The 25,315-nt window shown below is 40.3% G+C and overlaps 1 protein-coding gene across 1 annotated transcript in view; it reads left to right on the top strand.

Annotated features, from left to right (window-relative positions):
* The window catches only part of IL1RAPL2 (interleukin 1 receptor accessory protein like 2), a 347,213-nt gene that overhangs the window by 184,152 nt on the left and 137,746 nt on the right, over positions 1-25,315 (top strand). The window contains exons 3-4 of the mRNA XM_062502960.1: positions 3,954-4,140; positions 10,318-10,471. Coding sequence (XP_062358944.1) covers positions 3,954-4,140; positions 10,318-10,471 — 341 coding nt within the window. The remainder of the gene's footprint in view (positions 1-3,953; positions 4,141-10,317; positions 10,472-25,315) is intronic.

Here is a 25,315-nt window from a genome sequence, read left to right as displayed (position 1 = left end):
GTGGAGTGGTTCTTTCTTTTCTTCCCTCTTCCTGTTCCCCATATGACCACTACTACTTCTTATAGAATTAGAACACACTAGAAATCACCTCCTGTGGAAAGTGCATGGTTTGGAAACATTTCAGAAAAGACAAATTGTCAGAATACCCACATCCAGACCTATGGGTTTATTTCCTTTACATGCATATGGAAAATGTTACCTGACAGGTTCATGTGGGTTCCAACATTCTCTACTTAGATACAACTCTTGTGTACCTGGCCTCACAATACTAAAATCACCACTGGAAGCCCTCCAGCATCTTCCTTATCCACCTGGAAGGTGCTTGCTTTTCATTCCTTTTGGACACTGTTTCTGACAGCAAAGCCCAGGTTACCTGTAGCTTTGCTGTTATCTGTTCTTGTGTCTGGCTTTGCTCGTTAAAAATGGCCATATAACCTTTCCTGGCAGCCAGAGACTGCTGGGAGCACTGGCCTCCTCCACCAAGCTCTATTACCATGTACTGAAAACAAAAGTGGATCCTCCTTTTAATAATTCATATGCCATCTGTGTAGCTTCTTAAAGAAGAAAAGCAAAAATGTGGGCTTTGTGCTAGTTTATCTACATACCTCTACCAAAAATAAAAGAAAAAACAAAAAACAAACAAAAAAACAAAAACCCCCCAAAAAGCAAAAAAACCACCCCTTATCATAAATAAATGAAATGCAGCTCATGAAGGAGAGCACCTCTGGACACAGGGGTCCTGAAAACAATTTGGAAGAAAGAACTGTATTCCTTCCCAACACAGGAGCTCTATGGGCTTCCTGAGAAAATTTTTTAGGTGATCTCCCATCAGTGCCTTGTGTGGCCAGGACTACCCTGTTCCTGTCTGTTTGCCAGGTGGTAAAAACAACGTTGTACCAATCCTCTCTGTGATTCTCCCCCTGAGTTCTCCCTCAAGCTGTCAACTTTAGAGAGCCCCTTTGTGCCTCCAGAAGCCACAAGGCAGGGAAGACACCAAGAAAAAATCAGCATGGATGCATCAGCTGCTCTGAGAACTGAGAGATGAAATCTAACCCCCAGCCTTGGGGAACAGCTTGCCCAGCACAGGGAGAAATGGCTCACGACTTCAGCAGACTTCAGCTCCCAGACTTCTTCAAAACTGAGAACAGCAAGGCTGACCAAACTATTGATTCCTTTTCACATGACTTGAAATATCACTGTTTTCCAGAGCTGGCTAGATTAAAGGAAGACTCCTGCTTCAGTCACTGACATTCCTGCAGAAACTGCCCTTTTCTGGGTTACCAGCAGTAGTAGTAATGTGAGTGGCTGGTGAAGAAGCGTCCATGCAGCTTTCAAGTCTATTGCTTTTGACTTCGTGAGGGCTTTCTTTATCATGAGCCTGAATAGATTTATTGTCTTGGTCATGGAGTGTGAACAAAAGTGATAGTGCTCACCAGGCACTTAGTTTCCTCAATTCTACTCAATTCTAATTGTAACTAATGAAAAGCATACTGCATTTTTAGGTTGTGGTTCCAGGAAGCGTTTTAAATAGAAGTAGCCTCCAGCACTGTTCAAAATGCAATCTAAATAATGCAAGATTGTTAGGAGAAAATACAGCACTGTTAAATAACACCAAGTAATGGACAACTATTCAAAGACACTATTTTTTATTAGCCTGGATCATTATCACTGAGCACATGTGACCTTACTTGCACTCAGTAATACTTATATTAGTTCAGGAAAGCTAAATAATCATTACTGATTAATCATTATTGATTATACTGTGTGGTTGTATCCATATTTTGTGGATTTTCAGTGCTGTAAAAACTCTCAAATATGTTTTGTTTTCTTCCTACAAAAAGGGTAACCCTTTTCAAAAGCTAATTTAGGACAAAGTTGACTTATTTTCCCTAAATTATATAATACTACTCTAAATTATGGATTGTTTTCTGTCCAGAGAAATTTTCTTTCAGGTAAAATAATATGTTTTGTGCAGTTTTTGAGAATGAGACTTTATTATAGACTCCCGACTGAAGCACATCACATCAGTGTACAAAGTGACACTTTTCACTCAGAAGTGAGGGAATGGACAAAATGGACTAATTTTATTACACAGATGTACAGGTGGCATCTTGAGGAGAAGTGAGTAGGAAGGACAGAGTGTGTGATTTTGCTGAATGCATAACACTAATGATGCTGAAAATGGGATATTTCTGAAGATTGCCTCCTGATTTGCCTTGCAAATGGCTCTGTCTGCCAATACCTGCTCATGCCACACCTTTGCCAAGAGCCCATTCACAGTGTTTTCCCAGCACTTGTTTAGCATGAAGCTTCGACCTCTGGTGAAGTGTCCCTGTAGATCTTTTTATTTTCTTCTCAACTACAGGCTCACTTGACAGAAGGAAATGTAAGAGAAGATTTGTCATGGAACTTGTTGGACTTTTTTTAAGTAGAAAACGCTGTCCTGGGTCTAGTTAGTGGGAGTGAGCATCTTTAGTGTCAGGGTGTGACTGATGGATTGCTTTCCAGGTGCACAGGACACCCTCTGGCCTTAGCTAAACCAGTTTGGGCAGAGCTGTGTTAGAGGAGGCAGTGGCAAAGCCAAGATACCTGCCACAAGAGCTGCCCACAGCTCCCTTCAATGGGAGTAACCACCCAGCATGACTGGTTTGCTCCTGGCTTTCTTGGTAGTGGCACAGTCAATTAAAATGACAGAATTTTGCACAATGGGAGGAAAAGCCCTGTTATATTGTGGCTTTTCCTCCATGTCATAGGGTGAGGGGCAGAGCTGGCAGCCTGGGCTGCAGCTGCCCTGCCCAGAGTGCCAATGCCCCACAGTACATCAGGGTATGTGCCTGATAGCCCCATTAAAGCTGCTAGGCTGAAGGAATTTAATCCTGTTTTCATGGTCATGTGGAATGAGAAGAGAGCTGGTTGTGTTTATCCTGCCCTAATATTAAGAATAACTCTCAGGATTCTTGGGGTTCTTTGGTACCCCAGATCCCAGCAGTCACTCCCCTGTGGCCAGAGAGGGATCCTGGAGACCTAATTTTTGTGACAGAAGTTGCAGCCATGGACAGTCCATGTTGGAGCAGGGGAACACATGAGGAGAAAGAGGTGGTGGGGGAGATGTTATGGACAGATCACAACCCCCCAGCCCCACTCCTGTACCACTTGGGGAGGGAGAGGTAGAGGAAGAAAAAGAGGATGTGAGTGGAATGTATTTTAGGTTCTTTATCTTTCTCACCATCAAACTTACTGTAATTTGGAATCAATGAAAATATTTCTTTTCCATGTGAAGTCTTTTGCCTGTCGTAATGGGTGAGTGGTCTCCTTGTCTTTTTCTTGACCCATTAGCCTTTTCATTTTATTTTCTCCCCCCCATCCCATTGAGGGGAGTGAAGGGTGCAGCTGGTGGGAGGCTGGCAGCTGCTCCAGGTTGACCCACCACAGTATCGTGTGCCATAGAATTTTATGCAGGGGTTCCTTCTCAGGGAGAAATTATTCCTGTATGATGTGCTTTAACATCCAGCACATAACCTTTCTTCTCAAACATATAGCCCCACACACTGGAGTGAAATCTCCTGAACGTGGGAGAGAACAAGGGTGAGGATATGGGGAGGGGGGGAGGGATACAGAGGAAATGGGATGGTGTATCCTGACCAACATTTGAGGTGCCAACAGGTTACTGTGTTCACAGACTTGCAAGCTCAAAAGAGCTGCTGTGCTGGGTTGGATCACTTGTCAACAATATTTCTTCAAGGTTCTTCATAGTCTTCACAGTCAGTCAGAAGTGAGCCTTTATGTTTCCTAGTAATTCCTCTGTGCTGGAAATGAACAGCATGGCTGTCACTATTTGAATGTGTCACTGAAGTGTTTGGGAAAATGAGAGCTTAACAAACAAACTTATTGTGCCAAAACAAACGCGGTAAAAAGAAGGCAGGATAAATGAAACCATCTCTCTATCCCTGCAGAAACTCAACATATTGCATGAAGGTGTCCATGTCCTTGACCATAGCGGAGAATGAATCTGGGCTTTGCTACAACAGCAAGATCAGATATCTGGAAAAATCAGAGGTCACTAAGAGGAAGACAATCTCCTGTCCTGATATTGAGGATTACAAAACAGCCGGTCAAGAGCCAGATGTAGTGTGGTACAAGGTAACTATTGCTGTCTTATTGCTGTTATGCTGAAACTGTTCAAAATTTTCACTGTTTTCAGTCTGAGGCTTAGAGCTGACTTTCTCTGAGGTATCAGTGGTTTGTGACTGGTCTGGAGAGTGTTCTCCCAGTATGACAGTTTTGCAGGTAAAACTACCCAGCATAGTCATTGTCCAGCAGAAGTCAGTATCAATGGGGCTGCTCTGTGAGAGAACTCACTGGACTTCTCTCTCAGCTTTCCCAAACCACCAGTGCCTCTGTACCGCTTTGTACCTGGGTGTGGTCTCTCCCTGCATGATACTGGAGTAAAAACAAAGGGAGGCACCTGCAATGGAGCCAAAGGCTTAGCAGCAAAGCCAGCTTCAGTTGTGCTGCCCAATTAATTTTTATGGAGTCCATTGGGTAATTTCACCAAAAATGTAAATTTTTACCAAGGTCTCCTGGAGTCCGCACAGGTTTGCTGAGGTTTGTTGAGTAACTGTCACGAAAGTCAGTTAATTTTCACTGAGGTCAGTTAGATACTTTTACTACTTGCCAGGTAACTCATCTACCTGCACTTCCTCCAAGACCTGTCAAGTATCATATACCACTTTGATCAACAGATATATTGGTGATGTGTTTCTGTAGCTCCCTAAGAAGGCAGGAGAATGAGTAAAATATGGGTTGTCTGGCAAACATCAGGTAATGAGACTACAGCAAGGTCTAGCAAATTTTTCTGGTTGTCTGGACTTGGGACAAAGCCTGATGTTTGAAAAGCCCTCAGGTATTAGCTGAGGGCTAATACTCTTAACTGCAAGAAACAGTAGGGAAGAATAAAGAGTTGAGGGTCAAAAGGAACCAGAAACATTTAGGCAAGGAGAACAGTTCAGTGGGGTCTGTGGAAAATAGAGTTTGTATCATAGGAATTTAGGATAAACTTGGTTCAGGTAATAAAGCTAGCAACATACACACTAGTTAAAACCTAAATTTGGAGTGCTTGATTTGCCAACCTTAATAACATTCTCTGAAGACAATTGTTTTGTATGACATGAGTAATATGGGCAGACTAGCAGATTTTTTTCCTCCTTAACAGGTTGCAGCTGAAAAGAGCAATTATAAAAGTTGTCATTTATTTGTTTTTTTTACAAAAATCTCACATATTATATCTTATAGTAACAAAATGTGTGCCATAACCCACTGTTAGTGTGAACAAAGTTTTTCTTTCAGCAGTTGCCGCTCTTTCTCTCAGCATATGGGTTGATATTTTCAGTACTGTTCATATGTCAAATATATTTAGTTAATCATAGAATATCTTGTGCTGGAAGGGGCTCACAAGGATCATTGATTTCAATCCCTGGCTCTGCACATGAAGTCTGAAATCTCAGAGCAAAGAGGATACTGAAGAGAAGCTGCTTCTTGCCCTTTCTACCCTGGTATCACTGAACACCAGATCACTGAAGATCTCATTTTTTTGCAAAAGCACACTGAAAAATAGTCTGGCAGAAGTTGTCTTCAGCTGTCATGGAGCAGAATTGAGTCTAAAGAAGATGCATGTGCAGCCCCACAGCAGCGATGCTTTGTACTGACCAAGACAGGCAGTGGAAGGGTCTGTTCCATAATGACACCCATGCTGTCTGTTGTGTGACACCAGGCTGGGGTGTGACAGCTGACTGACAAATCATCACTGAGGTGGAACTCAACAGAATTGATGGCATTGGATGATAACAGTGAGACAAAGGAACCTGACAACTTTTAGTCTGGCTTGATAGTGAAAAGAGGCATAAATGAGATAAACTACTACATACACCTTCTTATTTATGATTAACGGTAACGAGTTATCAGTTTGGCTCTTAGAGAAATATTTTTGCTACCTAGACCTGAGTCAGGAAGCTCAGCAGTGTGCAATTGCAATATTTATGTTGCACAGAAGGTGTGTATGTGAGGTTAGGCCTTGAAACTTACTCCTGAGCAGAGTTTTGGATTGTTCTAGAGACTATTATGTTACTGCTAATAAAAGTCTCCATATTCAAAAGATCAGCAGTCCAATTTCTAGAAAATATATAATTATATGGATTTCAAAATAGTTTGGTGAATACTGGGGTAACCCCTACAAACTGCAGTCTGGGACTTAGGAGCATGCTGTGGGAGGCCATGTGAGTAACAAAAAGCAGGTCCCTTCTCCTGAAGAATAGTGTAAAGTGTTACTCTACCTCAGGATCTGACCCTCACTTTCCAAAGAACACATCCATTTCTGGTCATAGAACAGTGCATCCTCAAGTTTTCCCCCCCTACCTTGGATTTTAAGCTTGATGTGTACATAAAGCCACCTTCTGGAGTTAATCTGCTCCAGAGGCACTGATGGGAGCTGAGGGGGGGAAGGGGATTAGTGGGGGTTGTTCCTTTCTGTTATGCTGGGATATTTAGAGATTTTCACCCAGGCAGGGAGCACAAGTTGTTAAAAATAGAGCACTAGATGGATAAATAAATATGAGGAAGTCCTTGAGATTTCCTTCTTTAACCCTTCTGCTGAAAAGAGAAATCCTGTGCTCATGAGAACCTGCCAGTTCACTAGTAGTCAGGGAGTTTGGACTTGTGACCTATGAAATATCATCAGACAGGACAGTGATGATGCCAGCCCACCGTGTGCAGAACCTGCTCTGCCTTCCAAAAGGCTTCTCTGTGTTGAGGGATTAGTGAATCTGAGCTAGTAATTGCATCAATTTACTGGGAGTTAACTTTAATTTAAACATGCTCTTAATTATGCCTGAATAGAATTCCACATGCACACTCGGTACGTAATATAACATTTGCTGTGAGGATTTGTTTTAACAGTAGTATGAACTTCACTTCTGGCTAGAATTACACTGCATTAAATATTTATTTTTAAAGATCTCCCCAATTAATGCCATTGATATATGCTCAGCTCAGTTATGCCTATTAGAACTGTTTTGACAAGATATATGGGATTTTTTTTAAGTAAATGTGTGTGTCAAGGCATGATTGAATGAATGGGATTTAAGAGTAAGAGCACTTTCATGAAAAATCAGCTGGCGGAAGGAAAAGGTATATTACATCTTGAGTGTGGAGTCTTAATCCATTTTCATCATGTCTTTTCTACTGCTGGGTTGAAAGGAGGGCTAAAAGAACAATCAAAATGTCAGGTGAAGGACAGGTAGTTGTTATCTACCCAGAAAAATAGACTTTTGAGGTACTGCCACTTAGATTTCAAGGAAAAGGAAAAGATAACAGTGCACACCTTAATTACTGGGGAAAAAAAACCCAAAACATTTCAGATGTCTAAGGAAATTAAATAGTCTAGAAAAAGAAACTTGCAGATTCTTCTATCAGGTAAGCATATTGCAATAGCAGAAAAGAGCAATTATTTGGTTAAAGCCTTTGGGGAGAACTTGGAGCACCTTCCATTACCTGAAGGAGGCTTAGAAGATGATTGGAGAGGGACTTTTCACAAGGGCATGTAGTGAAAGGATGGGAGGGAATGGTCTTGGACTGAAGGAGGGTAGGTTTAGATTAGATATCATTTTTTTTTCCTGTGAGAGTGGTGAGGCACTGGCACAGGTTGCCCAGAGAAGTTGTGGGCTCCCCATCCCTGGAAGGGTTCAGCACCAAGTTAGATGGGGCTTGGAGCAACTTCGTTTACTGGAATCTGTCCCTTCTCATGGAAGGGAGTTGGAATGACATGATCTGTAAGGTCCCTTCCAACCCCAACTATTCTGTGATTCCAAGAAATGAGTCATACAGCTGAGCACTTACTCTTTTAGGGAAATTAGCAGACCTCCATCAAAAAATCTAGATTTTTTTTCACAATATAAAAACTAGTAAGAATTTTGTTTCTCAGCCACTTTCCAGCTTCTCTCTTTTTTTGCTCTTAGTTTTGTGTATTAAATATATGAACAAGCCTTTTCAACATACTTTTGGAAAGCCTGCAGAGTCAGCAGAATAAAAATTAATTTGCTGAAATTTGGGAAAGAAAGCCATATAAATAATCCTTATTAGGAAGTGTTTCAAGAAGATACAAAAAGAAATAATTAGGAAATTAGTGGTACAATTCCACCAGAACAATTCCTCTATGTAAAACCACAACAGCAGCAAACATTGTTTTTTGCTAAATTATTAATCTTTGTAGTAGTAAAGGTGTCATCCTTCTTATTGCTAACTTGTATATAAAAATATAAAGCATATAGAAATATATCTTTCATCTCTTTGTTCCCATGCTTTCAAAATTAAAGTAGAGACTATAAAACTGGTAGCATGGGTTATTTCAGTGCTGCACTAAAGGGTGCATATCTGAAGTATGCTTACTTTGTGTGTTCTGGGAATTGTATTCCTTCTAAATTAGGATTGGATAGGACTGAATTTGCCCAGTGTTCAGATTTGGTAACTCCGGGTAGGTGGCTGATGTACCTTTCAATAGAACTAAAATATTGGGGTCAAATCAGACAGGATTTAATGGCATTTCCTGGCTCATATTTGTGTCCTCATTTGAGTGAGTCTCAGCACAGTGGATGGGATCTGGATTCTGGTCATTCTTGTCATCAGTGTTAACTAAAGTTCTCTTGCAAGACAAGATGTTGCTTCTCTTGCAGCTGTACTTTGGAAACAGAGAGGGCTGATCACTCTGTTACCTGCAGTAGTGTTGCACAGCTTCTGAATCTGAAATCTGATCACATTGTTACTGAATTTGGCCTCCATGGGACAGGGACGATTCTTCAGCGCTCCCTTTTCAAGTGCAAGGCCAGAAACTCTCAGTCTTGTATTTTTTTTTTTCCTCTCAATTATTGTTCTTTAATTTAGAATCTGACATGGATTTGGAATGTGTATGGAGTCCATGAAAAATTTATGTTTGTGTCATGCTGATCTCTTACTGTGGTACAATATATTTGCATGTTGACGCATTTTCTTGTTTGGTTGTTTTCTTAAGAGAAAGCTTTGTTCTATTTTGTTTTCTGTGTTTCTGACGCTGCTGTTGCAGACAAGCAGAAAATGGGGCATAGGTGTGGGCATGTCACCAGTCTCTGAGGCTGCTGAGCCTGATGTAAGTGATGTGAGACAGCAGCAGTCTGAGAGCTTATTCCAAGCTGCCACCTTGAGAGAGGGAGTAGAGGGGCACTGAAGGTACTCAGGCCCTGTGTTGCTTTGTGTTTCCTGGGTACAGGATTAGCCAGAGCCTCTGGAACTTCTGGCACTACTGAGTGCTTTAGAGAACTCGAAAAATATGATTTTGTTGCAGGCAGAACAGGCTTGATGTTAAAGGTATTTAGAGACAATAAATACATGACCTTAAGGTGCCGTTTTCAAGAGACAATGATTAGATTTGGCCCATTCTTTTCATTCAGAGCATTCCAAGAACAATTCAATCATGAGTGCTGTTCACGTGGAAGGTGGCTGATCTGCCTGCAAGGATCCAGTATACTGGGAAAGGGAGAGCCTCTTCTTGCATTGTGTCACACCCTATCCAGAGGGATTCAAATGCTGTTCCAGTAGGACCACAGTTTGTAGCAGTGTACCTAAATCTGCCAAACAACAGCTAAGGACCGTGTGGGTGAAGTCTGAGAGAGTTGCAGGCTATCAGTACCATGTCCTGCATCAGAGGGTGCATGTGAGGGTGATGTTACAAAATGCCTGGTGATGGGAAAAGGCTGAATCAAAACTCATCAGGTGCTGGAGAAGTCAGTGATGAGAAATAAGGCTGTGAGGAAACAAGGCTTCTGAATTCTCTCAAAAAAACTGCTGTTCTTCCTGTTTTCTTCTTTTGGTAAATGGTTCTGGCCTGGGACCATGTGTAAAATTTGCCTTCAGGCTAACTCTTAGGAGATGTTGCCCTTACTCCTTTCAAATAGAGATGTATTTTGATGGTCCATTCTAAAGGAGAGGTCTTGGCAGTTGTTATGAAGAAAAAGAAGATACTTAACCATTGCTTGAGGGCACCATGTATTAAACACAGCCCATGTGATCCAGTAGGAATAACTGAACCTTAAAAACATTTCTGTTTAATTTCAGTCTTAAAATTAATTCCAGTTTCAGATCTCTCTGGTTTCTGAAATTATATTTGAATTTTAATTGCAAAATATACCTAGGTGGTTGTTTCCTTATTTATAATATTAGAAAATCTGGTATGGAAACATTGTCTTTTTTCATACAACCCAGGTAATTTTGGCACTGGATTTTTTTTTTCTGCAGGAATGTGAGCCAAAAATGTGGAGAAGCGTTGTAATTCAGAAGGGAAATACTCTCTTAATTCAAGAGGTTCAGGAAGAAGATGGAGGAAATTATACCTGTGAACTCAAGTTTGAGGGCAAACTTATACGGAGGACAGTTGAACTGAAGGTTACTGGTAAGAGTCTTTTTTTCTATGCCAATAGGAAAAAAAAATAAAGCTTTGCAATAATAAGAAAATGCGGTATTAACGTGTCAGTGGAATCTGTCAGTGAATCTGTTTGAATGAAGTAAGTCCAAAGCAAATCCCGGCAGCTGAGCAGTCCCAGACTCAGGGACTATGTCTAGATCTACAGTTCCACAGAAGAGTACTTCTACTTTTTACTCTGTACAAAACCTAGACGTGCTCCATATTTTTAAGCTTTCATTTAATTTACGATGATCAGCTTTTCTAGTCTATGGATTGTCCTTAGTGACGAGTATGGCACAACTTATTCCAAGAATGAAGTTAGAACAAAATAACCTGCTGGTAAGGAGGTCATACACGCTGTGATTCTGACTTCATGTAGTATTTACCAGACAACAGTATTTTTCTGTCTTTTTTTGCCAGGTACCAAAAATGAACAGCTAAAAATGTATTGTCTACCAATATATTCCTGCTCCCTTTTCATCCCACTGTACACTATGACATCTGTAATTATCATTTTGCCTTCTGTGTCTGTGGAACTTTGCAAGTACCTGAAAACAGATGAGGTTTTCTTCAGCCTTTCACACAAAACCATATAAATAAATGGTTAGATATTTTCCCACATGCTCATTAAACCAGGGCCCTACTCAAAGCAGTGACTGGTAGAATTCCTCTTTCTTATATCAAACTGAATTATTCCATATGAGGTTTCTAATATGCTCCTGAAAAAGAAGTCTTGCCTTTATTTTGAGTGGAATCTGGTTTTGTTATTCTTATCAGTATTCCTCATTTTCAGTGAGTTTTTCCCTGTGTTCCCTATGTTACGTAACCCTTTGTTGTCCATTTTTGACCATGGACAAAACTCTAAAGTATTGATTTGACCTACCTGGCCCTAGACCTGAGATTTGAATTAAGATATATTGAATGAAGATGCAATACCTGCTTTGTGGATAGTCGCTACCCTAAGCTGGTCTTCAACCAGAATGTGAACTAAGTTTGACAGAGTGAAAATGAGATGCATTTAACTCAATTCTTCACGATGGATATTCTATGCTCTCCCTCTCATCATGACCTTGGTAGAAGTCATGTGTTCTCTTCATTATTAAAACACTGTGGTGTATTTATACTCCAGAATTTAAGGAATTTGTCCTAAATTAAATATAGTATTTATTAAAGTTATTTATCTTATTAAAAGGTTCATTATCTGAATTATTTAAAATTTAAGTGTGAAATATGAAAGTGTTCTCCTTTTTGCAAGATGTTTGAGAAGCAGAACATTTTTCCCCTTTTAATTTAATGTAAATTCATGTTGCATTAAATTTTGTTTAGTTTATAAATGCACATATGCTTGCTAATACCTTTTCCAGATGAAAATATTTGGGAGACATACCTGATATTATGTGTTTGCTGGTTGGATCTCTCTAGATATCTGAAGGAGGTTAGTAAGCTTATATAAATGAAAACCTAAAAATGTGGGGAAGAACTACAAATGTAATAGAACCCAGTAAGCATATTATCTCACAGCTTGGTTGAGCAAGTTTGTTTCTCCTGTTTTTGTTTTGTTGCAGTTTGTGAATTTTACATGAGTGTAGGTTTAGGTCTTTGTGGGGGAGAGGTCAAAGAAAACTTGTACAACAAACAGCAAAGGATTGCTTGTGTTGTGTGGCTGTCCAAGCCAGGTGGGGAGGTCCTGAGGTCCGATCACAGGCTGGGAGCAAGTACATGACATCCTCAGGGACTTGGTGGAATAAATGTTGTGGTCCATCACGGACTCATCCCAGTATGTCCAAGTCTTTCTTGTAATGGAATTTGTGTTACACTGGGCCCCATTTTTCATCTGTGTGAAAATGAGTTCTCGTCAAAATACTGCACCAGGAGAAGCTAGAGGGAGAACCAGAGCTCTGACTTCTGGACCTGGTGGTCTTTAAAATCACTGTTAGCAAATACTGCTGAAGGCTGGCGTAGAATTGTCTCTGCTGGCCTGCAACACAGATGTGGAGAAAAGGATCCTGCCTGCTGCTGTCTTCTGAAGGAGCTTTGTAATGCTGTTTCTATTACTGGTACTTATTACCATGCCTGAATTGGTATTTATTGGCAAGTGTCTGAGTTCCTCTAACACATAGATTTTGAACAGAAACACTCGGTTGGGCACTGCTAGCAGCCATGGTAGCCTGAAATTGTTATTGAAGAGTTATTCTGAAAGTGAAATGAGTAATTCCATGCCTCCCTTGATCAAGGAGAGATGCACTGCCATAGAGGCTTAGATTCCCTGTAGTCTTTTAGGCCTTTTCTAAAGTACACAGTACAAAGTACACCAGTTAGGTGGATGGAGTTATTTATCTCTTGATTGTAAGATAAGGATCTTTTTTCTTTGAAGTCACATCAAATATGGTACATGAGGTTTTTAGTCCTTTGTGGAGATTCTGGTAGTTATGTAAGTAGCAATATGAAATATTTGCCTTTCTTAGTTAAATGCAGTACGGGCATCTCAACAGTGAAACTTGAAATCAGAATAAATGCAGTGCTGTCATTACAGAAGTTACATCAAAAGCTTTAGGAAAATTTCAAGGTGCAAGAACCAGATGCACCATTTTAACTTGCTGTTGGTAAAACTAATCAGAATAGTTAATGAGATCCCAGACAAATGCAGCAGTTTTGCTGAAGATGTGATCCCTCAAGCCAGCTTGATCAAAGTTAACAGCAGACAAGAGAGCAGCTGTGGGCCCGTTCAGTATTTATATCAGTGTTGCCTAAGGATTTATTTCAAGTAGAGGCTTTCAACTGGGGACACAACCCTGCTCTTATTATTTAGTTATCCAGCAAAGTCCAGTGATGTCATTAGGGCTATTAGAAGGTGTTGACTTAACCTCCTGTGCCAAAGTGTCAGCACAGTTGTCTTAGGGGCTGTGCCTGTGGCAGGGAGATGAAAGGACAGCATGAGCTTTCCTTGGATCCTGTCTTGTCTTCTGGCCTTTGCAACTCAAATGGAAGATCTCCTTGGGCCAGTTAGAGGTAGGAGGGGAGTTCCTTTCTCCCTTTCTTCTGTGACTAAGTCATGATATAAGCAACTATGAGATAATTTGTAAGAAAGAAATCTCAGGAGTTTTAGATGGAAATTGAAAGCTCTCAGTGTGTGATGCCCAGTCAAGGGAAGACAGACAGAGGGACCTGAGTGGTACTGGCAGGTGAGCAGAGCAGAAAGCAAACGGGTCAGATGGCATTTGCAGGAAGGGGCAGCTGGACATAGGGCTGGCAGTCTCATCATGAGCCTGCAGTGGGTGATGAACAGCTGGGTGTCATTCAGTTCATAACAGGCTTCAGAGGCTGTAGCTCTTCAGGGTCGTAAGGGAAAGGCTTGCAGCCTAGAATATATTTGAAAAATATTTTGACACAAAGTATTTATAGGGACAATATCCTGAACTTCAATACAGCACTAATGAGCAGTGCCTAAATCTTGGTGTTTGGGTGCATTTAACAATAATAGATTGTCAACAAACCAGTTTTTTCATCACTAGTTCTTCATATATTATGCAGACAGATGTGAAATGAGTCTTGTCAGCCTTTTTTGCTGAAGAAACATGACAACAGTGTTATCTCTTAGCAAATAACACATAACCCTTCAGTCTATGTAAAAAAATATTGATAATATTTCACTTTGCTTCTTGGTAGCTTTGGTGTGACAAACAAATGAGATTAGAAACTGTGATCTAGGGTTCTAAAGCATAAAAATGTAACAGAAACTCGGTTTTTAATTAGATAATAAATTGAAGTGCACCCATTCAGAAAAAAAAACCCTGAATGCACTGATATAAAGTTACAGATAATCTACATTATTAGAATTTATTAAAATTACTGTTATTCAGGAATATCAGCAATCAGAAGCATGTTAATGAGTACTGCAAATGCCAATGTTTATTGGAGAACAGTTATACTATTCAGATTAAAAGGAAAAAAATCCCAAACATAGAAAGTAATGCTGGTTTTGAAAGGCAATTTATGCATCTTCCTGCTTTCCCCAGCCATACCAACAAGTTTTACATCTTGATGCACAGCAATTTTTCAATAGCTTTGAGGGTGAAAAGGTGCCATTGTGAAAAACACTTGCTGTGTTTATCTGCTCCTTCAGCACTCTTTTTGCTTGGAGCACTGTGCTCTGTAAGGGCACAGATTGAGAAGAAGATGCAAGGAGACATATCTTGTAGGTTTGGGAAAGGATGATGGCACTGAGAAGGGAGCAAGACCAGCTCACACGGCGTGGCCCAGGTGCCCCTTGCAGATGAGGCAGCTTTGCAGGGATGTGTTTCTTCAGGGACAGCTGTGCCAATGGGAGAGGCTGCCTTGTTCTTTCTGCTGCCTGTCGAAAGTGGTGATTTGTAAGCTTGTACTGGTGGATTATTTTCCAGTATGACAGCAGAAGGTGGTCATCTGACCAGCTTCATAAACTGCAGGAGCTCTGTCCTCCACGTTTCCTTCATCCTCTACTCTGGCATATTCTTCACAGGCTGCTAAAATGCCTGGCTGTTCTTAAAAGTCATTTATGCAGCAATATTTGTTTTGACCATCATAAATGACAAATTATTCCACATGGCTACTTGAGTTGAATGACTCTGCCTGAATTCAGTCTTTGATCATAGTTTATCAATTAAATTCTTTCAAGTCTCATTACATCTCTCACTTTTCAAATTACACCTGCTGCTGTTGGTAGATTTTGTTTGTGGTTTTGGGACTTCTTTATTAGCAAAAGTAGTTGATGGCGATTTGCTATTGTTAAACCAAAGGGGTGAATTGGATTTAGAAGGGCAAACAATTAGTTGGACTTTCCAGCCGCTCTAATGCCGTGCAAAGAGAAGCTACCACAAAAGAAATGAGGATATCAGCTAAAATTATGTCCATTATTTGGTAGTGGTTGCTTTTCTGCCCATTTTTAATCCTCTGTGAACTGGATATGCTGCTTTACATTATTAGAAGTCGAGGCTAGTGACACATTGGCAACATTTACTGGGCTCTGATCAGAATCAAATTTATACCTGCAGTAATCCTAAGTGCACTCCAGTCCACAGCAGTTTATGGTGGATAAAGTATTGTCACCAGAGTCATACAAATGATGTGTTGACTGACAACATTTTTGGCTGCTGACAGTTTCCAGAACAACCACGGCATAAACTATAAAGATAAATTAAAAGCTTATTTAAACAGAGCTGAAACATGGAAGTCCTTCCAAGTCCTTTGGAATTGAGGCTATTATAAGGGATTTATTTTTATGGTGTCAAATATGAGTTGGTGTTCGCTTAAAAATCTGAAAACGTGTAATTGTGATTCTCTCTATCCCAAAGGCATTGTGTTTTGGCATAAAAAGTTTAGTAATCTGCAATGAATTTATTTAATGATTCAGTGTTGCTTAAGTAGTTACTTATCCAAAAATCCAGTTTAGCTCTGAAAGGTCACTGAGCTCTGAATATGATTTGTAGATGTAAATAAAAGCAGGGCCAGCATAAGACTTGGGTTAAAAAAGCAGGTGGCTGAGGAGCAGAGTCTGAACTGAACATGCCCAGCAGTTTTGTGCTGTGACAGGTGCTGTGCTCGGGACATGCCTGAGCTCTGGTGTGCAGGGGCTCCTCAGTTAGCTGGAAGGAGCTTCTCCAGCAGAGCCAGTAAACACGTTTGCATGGCTTCTGGTACCCAGACTAACTCTGACATCCCTGCCTGGCATTGCACTCTGCAGAGAAAGCAGAGCCTCTAGATCCTGATGGAAGCTGGATGTGCTCTCATTCTCCCATTGTTGCTTTATTTACTGAGTTCCAGAGCCTTTTGTTTGGGAATAGGATGAAATAGCTATTGTTAGCCCCATTTTATTCTCAAATAAGGCTGTAACATCAATTAGAGAACTGTGTGAAAATAACAATAATTTCCATTTATGTAATTATATCAGATGTCATATTGAAACACTTCATATTTCTGATTTTGTTATGTAAAATTACTTCTTTGTTGTAAGCCAGTATATTTTATTTTGACTTGTGACTGTACTATTTTTAGTAACACATTACATTGCATTACATACGTTACATAGCTACTAAATATATTACTGAAATTTTTCAGCATTTCTGAAATGAGGTGTTTTGAATGTTTCTGTTATTTTTTTTTAATTTATGTTTCACAGGGAATTTCTTGTGAAATACCAGAATTTTCCCCAAATGCAAGCTCTGGTTCCTCAGCACTCAATATCTCACTTAATCCCTGGGATCTGGGAGTTACTTGAAGTGCAGTGGTGTTTTAATTTTGATTTTGGCCAGCAGCTCTGATGAGAGCTGTTAGCTCCCCTCTCCCTTATTTGTTTGTATTTTCAAGCATGGGTCAGAGAGTCTGTTGTCTCAAATAAAGCAGAAAACATTTCAAGGAAAGCCTAAAGCAACCTGTGAATTTTTCTGATGAAACAGCCTGAAAAGCACTCCAAGGTAAAACTTGGTGATGTGCGGATGGTGGTGCCTGGTCTGGCCCTCAGGGTTTGCTCCTCCTCACTCCTTGCATGGCCAGTGCTGGCAGGCATGGGAAGTGTTTGCTGTATTTGGAGCTGTCTCACTTTTTCTGGAAGCAGATGCTCCTTCTTGAGAGCTCTATTTGTTTAGCTCCACATCTCCAAAAGAAAAAATTTCCCCTGTTTAGTGTTCACCAGAATTCTAAAATGATATTGAAGCTGTCAGCAGCTGTAGGACCCAGTGATGTGCTTTTTATTCTTTCCCTCCTCTCCTGGCTTGGCAGCTTTAGCCTTTCTTTGCCTGCTGTGAACGGCGTTCAGCTCACTCCCAGAGCTTGGCAGTCCCCTCCACTGCTGACCTATGGCCCGGGATGCCTGTCCTCTCTTGTATCCCATACAAGTGTTCCAACCAGAGCTCCCTTTTGGCAGGAAATGTGCTGTTTCCAGCCGAAGGCCCAGCTCCTGCTCCCTGTGACTTCATGGGGAGCTGCTGGAGTACAGTCAGGGACCACTGGAATACTGGCACTTTCTTCCTTTAGAACCCATTTCTGTTCTCAACAAGTGATTTTATCCATAAGTCGGAGCTCCCTCCCATACTTTGTAATGCAGAGAGCAAATCCCTGTGCAAAAAGCTCCGGGAGCAAGGGGGTGATGGATGTTTGCCCCTCATTTCCTTGGCTGGTATGAGATTGGATCTCACACCTTGGCCTGGGAGAATGCAGGGAGAAGGGGGCTCACACCATGGCTCTCGTGTGTGCCATGGTGGCTTTAGGTATCACTACCCAAACAGCATCACAAAGAAAGATACAGTGGTTAACCAACCAGGGTTGTGAGCTCAAAATAAAGTGTGCATTTTCAGGTTTTTCCTCAAATGTAACATAAGTAGGGAGGGCGAATAAAAACTGGTAAGATTTTCAGTTCCTTTTTTAGTTCATAGTGTTAGTACATTTGATTGACTAATGGACTGCATTTATGGTGGTGGATGCAGAAAGGCCTTCTTTCCTCCTGGAAAACACCATTTAACTTTTTTTCATAACGGAACTTTTACCAACATTTGAGTCCAAAAGACAATAAAAGAAAAGAATCTGGGAAGATATTTACAAAACAGGCAAAGAGAAAAGCAGCTTGCTTGTGTCTGCAGTTCTAACAGCTGTGAAAATTAGATACTTGTTAATTTGGAAATGAAATCCTAAAGTGAACAAGTTAAATCTGCAGAAGTTTTTTACTTTTGGGAGGGATATTGCATATTGTTTGGGAACAGAAAATCCTTCCTGTTCACTTCTAGTATTGACATGTTAAAATATATAATATGTATGTCATATCTCAAGTGACATTTACTTGCTCATATAAATTACACATTTCCATAGCAAGACTTCATCTCTTCTCCCTCTTTGCAATATCTTGACAGTCACGGAATCACTTTTTCATTAAATGCAAGGGACAGCAAAAAGCCTGCCCAAATTAAGTTTTTACTGAGAGTCCCAAGCTTTCAAAGATTTGTGGTAGGAGATACTGTTCTTAGCATTTCCTCTGCTGCACTGTCTTATAAATGATGCATTGCATCTCCTAGTATTTTTATTTTCTAAAGGAAACCTTCCTTTCTGTGAGAGAAAGCAAGGCGGAAATGGGTTAAGTGCTGACAAATACAGTACTTAAAGACCAGGAAATTAATTTCACAGCTGGGTTCTCAAACCATTGCCAAAATAACTATCTATTTAAAGCTACATATAGGAAGTGCCAACAATTACAGTTTTCTTTTGATATATTTTATGTGATTTGTATTAATTTTTACCAAGGTCTTTGTTTTGTAAATATTAGCTTTCTGTAATACAGTAAAGAATTTATCTTAAAACTTTAATTTCAATTCCGATTTGTTACATTTCTGGCATCCTATTAACTCCTGTAGACAGCTAAGCATGTTCGTGTGGTCAAAGCAGGCTTAATTGCCACTGACTTCTGTAGTGACTTCAGGTTTTTATCTACCTCAAGCAAAGCCCAGTATGATCCACCAAGAGAAATGTGTTTGTTTGCTTTTGACCCCATTTGGAAAATGGAGCAATTTCCCTGCCTTTAGCAGAGCATTTCTTGTTCAACCACGCAAAAATCCTGTTATAAATCTGCAGCAACTTCTGTATCTGCAAGGAGTGAACAGGAAATTTCAGCCCAGAGTGTGGTTTGTACAATGAGGGTGCCCATTCACTTGGAAGAAGTGCCAGACCTCTTCTACCTTTTAACATCTCTTTTTCACCTGATACCCAGCAGGTCCTCATAAACTGGACCAACTCTTCTGGTTTCAAGAGCACCTCATGTTAAGCCTGTAAGCTGAGGATCTGAACAGTATTTGAGGGGTGCATGTGTCCATTTGTGTTTGCTGTGTGAACCATGTCACTCTTGAAGTGACAACAAAATATATCCACAGGGATAAAAGCTCCTTTATTTGCTGATCCAGATTGATGGCTTTTCTATTCACTAGAGTGACCTGTTAATACAGGGCTCATGAAAAATGAGTTTGGAAGATAAACATAAAGTATTACCTCCATATCTCCTGGAGAAACTGCAAGTTCTAAGGGCAGTGAGAAATGTAGCAATATGCTGCAGTCTATGAATTATATATAATGTCAGTACTCTTGGTGCTTTACTTACAGCTCCACAGCCTGCCTTCCTGGCTCATGAACATGCAGAGTAATTAGAATGGCAAATAACATTAGTTTTTATTGACCTATGTTGCCCCCTAGTTCTCTGTCATGTTCTTGAACATCATGGTCTTTTCCTTCCACCTTAAATCAGCAGTTTGCAGTTTGTGGCATTGATTATTTGCTATTGTCTAATTTATTGATGTGGCCAGCCGAGGCTTCCACTCATGTTATGGCTTGCTCATTTCTCCAACGATCTGTCTTTGTGCACAGCTACTGTAGCTCACTGAATCACTGACTATATACTGTAAATGTCAGATATGAGCTCCCACTTTTAAAACTGCTGTTCATTTTGGGAGCTGCTGAGCCATATTCTCTAAGTGTATTTATTGTGCTTTCAGTAGTGGAGGTGACGTAGTCTAAATGATAGGATTATTAGAGTTTTGCCCCCAACAGTGGGATAAAGCACACACACTGAAAGAATCTTGTGTGTTTTCATTTTTGGTATTAGAGGAGGCTTCCTTCATCATGAAAGTGTAGGCTGGATACTCTTTCTTCTTTATTAATAATAGATTGACACATAGATGTACAGACATGAAATAACACTGCCCCTGGAAACATTTTGCTAATGGTAAAATAGATACACATGAGTGAGCAGATCGCCTTGTCCACTGAAAATGCAGCTTTCCCTCCCAGAGAAACTGTAAATCTTGCCTAATGTTCTGTCTCCCAAGAAAAGCTTGAGAACAGGAAGCAATGAGTGTCTTGTTCCTTTGAAATGACTGGAGAAATTTTAATAGGTGAATAGTTCTGCTTTAACTTGAGCTGGAGATCGGGATTATATTTTCACAGCACAATACTGATGCCTTTCAAAACTAGATTGTATGCCTGGCACTTGTAGCAGTGTCTCTGAGATGAAAAGTTCTGCTGTGGAAGGAATAGTGCTCACTATTGAATTGTCAGCATTATTTTTTGCTGCAGTGACGTGATCCTCAAAGGTGCCTTATTCAAGTGCTGGTTTGGCCTGACCTGTTTGGCTTATGAGATCTGACAGTAGTAGTATTGCTTCAGGCTCTGATGTTGCTCTTATGAAGTTCACCAGAAGACTGGAGCTAATAACTTACCAATGTTTGCTCTGTGCCTTGCAATTTTTAAATTGAAAGGACATACAAAAATATGCTGGGTTTGTTAAGTACCTTGTTTGTCTTTGATATCATGGAGCAGCTTGGAAAATACGTTCCTAATTTTCATCAGCACCAACCAAGCTATTTTTTGTCTTTGATAGCACTGACTGACCTTTTGTAAGCAAGACTAAAATAAGAATTCAACTGAATTTGTATTTAGGTGTTTATTAATCCAGTCTGTTTCAAAGGGCTGGGTAGCTACTCTGTTACATTAGACTTACATGTACTGATTTATTTACTGCATGTGTTGGGTGGTTTTTGCAATGCAAGCATTTTTCAGTAAATAAAATCAATTTGCAGCCAATAGGAATGCAACAGTAAGTGATTTAACTTTTCATCTTTTTCTTTGGCTTAAAATTAAAAGCTCTCCAAGGGATTTTTTATGACAAGCCCTGTGGGCTGAAGTACTCTGAGAAAGTGCAGGAAATATAAAATGCAGAATTGCAGACCAAAATGATTTAACCATAAAGTTAATAAACAATATAGTCATAAATTCCTAAGGCAGCTTTGAGTTCTTATCCTCTGTTTTTTTTCTGGCATAGCCCAGCAATGGTCCTAAAGGCCTGTTGCTCCTCAGAAAGGGCAGTGTGGTCTGTGCATCTCTGATTTTATTTTATCTTGCTGGTGCAGGATCTCCTGTGTGGGTACCTGTCTGCCAGGAATTGGTCTGAGATAACTTCATAATCGATTGAGATGATAAAATGGCTTTGGTTCTGTTGAAGGAGGCTAGATCCAAGCACCAGATGGCTTTTCATCTTTATACAGTGCATATTGCATTAGCAATCCAGTTGTGGAGAGTCGAGCCGCCCATGCTGGGCCAGGAGTGGTTATAGTTTCTGGCAGGGAAGGAACCAATGTGCCATAAGCTGTGTATGCCCTTATAGCTTCTCTGGAATACACTGCCATGTGGCTTTTTCTTCCTTAATATGAGATGTGCTGCAACTGGAACAAGACTCTGCCAGGGTTATGACAACTCTGTAACCTCTAAGTGACCATAGCAACTGGATTTAGGCAGATGTTTTTTAAGGAGATTATTATCCAGATATTGGTACATGTGACTGTGCAGTAAAGCACAGTCTGATTTAGAGATGCCATTTGTGCTTCTCCTGGGATATCAACATGTTGCAGAAATACAGGCAAATTAATTTGTCAATGAAATAAGAGGGGTGTGCAGTGGGTCCTTCAGCATGGTGTGGATGTCAGTTTGAGAGGGACAGACCTCAGAAATATGGTGAGAAGGATTAGATGAGGAGAGGAGGAAGACCTTTGTTACTTGGTTTTTGGATATAAAACTCTTCTTGAAACTGGTGGAAAATTTAACCAAAGTATCAGGCTGATGAAGAAATGTGACTTTCACATGAAAAAAACATGAGTTTTGTCAGAGAGGAATGTTAGCATTTGCCCCTTTAAGATTTTTTTCCCCTTTCATAGTAAGAATTCCATTCTGGAAAAAAATGCAGCTTTTCTGTGTTGTTCTCCAGAGGGAGAGAATTCACTGCTTTTCTAGCTAAAAGACTTTTTCTATCACTTGACAAAGAAGATGCCCTAAAGCTTTGGGCAGTGCAGCACTCAGAGGAAATAGAGTGATCACAGACTGCTTCTGGGAAGAGAAGATGGTGAAGAGGTCAGTCTGGAAATGAGTCCTCAGGGGTTAGAATTGTGGTTCCTACACCTCCTAGCAGTGACAAAGCCTGCTAAGTTCTCACCTTTAACAGGTTTCATACATCTCACAAAGAAATGTTTTGTTGTACCCATATACTGAAGTTAATTCACTTGGGACTGTTTGTCTTAAACAAACTTATCCACAAGAAATTTCTCTTCCATGTTAGTGGCTTTCTATACAGGACTGTTCAAGTTCCTGTAGACCACAGCCACATTACAGAAGCAGTATGCTAAAGCATACTTCCAACAATTCCCTCAAGGAAAGTTATCAGTGCCTTCATTCCAGAAAAACAGCCACGGACAATGAGCATACCTATAATGTACATATTGAATCATTCTATTTGTGGAGAAAATGCCTCTTCTTTGGGTTTTATTTTTAATGTCTGATTTTTCTCCACCTTCCAAAAATGAATAATTCTATTCCCCACTATCCACTGTTCTGGCATTGCAATGGGAATTGTGCATTTCATAAGCAAATGCTAAGGTTTATTTCAGCTGGAGCTCATGGTATGGGGGAGAGGTTAATGGGACACATACTCTGAAGATAAGGAGTGTGAATTATGTATATTAGTTTAATGTAGAAGATATGGACTGGAAAGAAAGTTGGTTCCTTTCCATTAAGTTGTGGGAGGGTCAGAGAAACAGCTTTGAGCACCTCCAAAGTCTCTGGCTATCTGCCACACACCTATATTCCCTGTCAGCCCAGACCTCATTTTAATATTTAAAAAGGTACTTGCTTTCTTTTTCTAGCCCTCAAAAGTGCTTTAATTCTTTCCCTTGTTCTGTCAGTGCTCAAGCTGCTACAGCTGTTGCTGTCACATTTAATAAGGACTTTGCAGAGTTTAAATATTGTGTTGTGTTTTCTTCAGTGTGAGAGAAGAGCTTTGTTTTTAAGTTCAGATGCTTCTCACTGACATGGCTGCTGACATGGGGTGTCAGCTGAAGGTGACAGGAACTTGTCACTTGCCCTGTTACTCATGTGAAGCTTCTTGTGGTGCCTGACACCACAATGCAGCCATGGATGGAGGTGCTGCAGACAGACTCCATCCAGCGTGGAGCCCCTGCTGATTTTTCCCAGGACTGTGATATAAAATTAACCACACTGCAGTTCCTGACCCATAATTGCACCATTACACTGACTTTGTCGTTGCATATTTCTCATTTGAAAATCACCAGTGACCCTGTGGTCGTTTTCAGGCAGTAAACAGGTAACTTTCCCTTGCTCAGTTGTAGACAAGGTAGGAAAGAAAGCAGCAGTGTGGACAGGAGCTTGACATTTCAAAATGTCAGAAGGAGGAGGAAGTGAAACTAAAACTTGATGTCCTCCTGCCTACAGTAACTTAGCTGCTTATTGAAATATTCTTCCAGCCTTGAGCTCTGTATGTGTCAATCCAGCTGAATATAATTGGGGCTGTTTACTGTGACAGACAATGAAAATTCAAGAAAAACTTGGAAGAAAACACTCAGGCCCCAGTCTGCAGTGTCTGCTAAATACCCTCCTGAGTATGTTATATCCCTCCCTATTCTCCTTTCCCCCAAATCCTCCATCTCTCAGCACAACCAGGCTAGATATTTACATTCATTCTCAAAGTTAAACTGCATTAAGAAAGTCCATTTCCTTCCTGAAGCTATTCATCTTCTCTCTGGACCTTTGATGACATCCTCTTCTTTTGATTCCGAATCACTCTCATGTTTTCAGTGCGACAGAGAGTGATTTTATTTTTTTTTCCCCTGTAACACTACAAAAAACCCGACCTCTCTTGTTAGGATTTCTTTTGAAGTAACCAGGGTGAAAACAGCTGAGCTGCGGGATAGAAAAGTATTGCTAAAACATGACATTTTTAAAAATTGATAATAAAGTCTAGGTTAAAAAAGAAGTTACTGTGTAATGCATATATTTTCATCTGAACATTACGGGCTGTATTTTTTGTTTAAATTTTCTGGGTAATGAAGGAAAATAGATAAGTGCACATTTTGGTAAAAAATACTACATTTCAAGAATATTATCAGTTATATTTGGATGCCTCATGGCATGTTTCTGTCCATTAAATAGGATTGATTTTGGCTTAGTGTGCTTTTACTGCTCTGATTCTGCTTTAATTCACAGACATTTGCATTTCTCTGCTTTCCCTGTCGGTGACAAGCTTGGTGAGTAACAGCTTGCTGGGTTTACATTATGAAAATAAGAATAGGAAATGAAACTGCAGATCCTTATCTTCAAGTAAAAATGCCTAAATTAGAAGAAATCTTTCTGTTGTTCTTGTGTTTACTAAATATAAGGGCATAGTCAAATCCCAGAGGCTGATATGAGAAACAGCTGCAAATGTGGAAAATGGCAGTTTAAATTCCCAAATCCGTGACATAGCCATGCCTGTTAACCCAGAATAAAGGAAAGTTAAACCCAGAGATTGTTCCCATCTTTGAGGTTCTCTGTCCTTTCAATGCATGCTTGAATGTCTGGCTGAGAACTTAGAGCCAGGATGTGGTGTGTCATCATGGAGAAAGAAAGAGAGGATCTCCAAAGAATGGGTGCAATCTGTGGCACAGCACCAATAATCCAAATCAGTCTAAAACAGTCCAAAGACCTGGTAGAGATATGGAAGGAGGCAAGCTAAAACAAGTGCCTAAAAGAATCCAGAGCCTCAACCAGCTCAAATTAGCAGTAGAAATTAAGGAGACATTGCTGCTCTGTACTGACCTTTGTGTTTAATTCTCCATTGGTTTTTATGGAGGTGGGTTTAAAAAGTTGCTCCTGTTGATTTCGATTCAGCCTGCACTTTTCATGTGTGCCAAGAACCTTGCCACTGGAGAGGGCATTTCAAGATAACACAAGTAACAAGAGCAGTTGCTCTCCTCTCTTCTGAAGCCCTGGTGCAGCAATAAA

The sequence above is a fragment of the Cinclus cinclus genome, chromosome 15 (genome assembly GCF_963662255.1).
Source record: "Cinclus cinclus chromosome 15, bCinCin1.1, whole genome shotgun sequence".
NCBI classification, from domain to species: domain Eukaryota; kingdom Metazoa; phylum Chordata; class Aves; order Passeriformes; family Cinclidae; genus Cinclus; species Cinclus cinclus.
The sequence above is the reverse complement of the archived record's forward strand: the minus strand, read 5'-3'. Positions and strand labels throughout refer to the sequence as shown.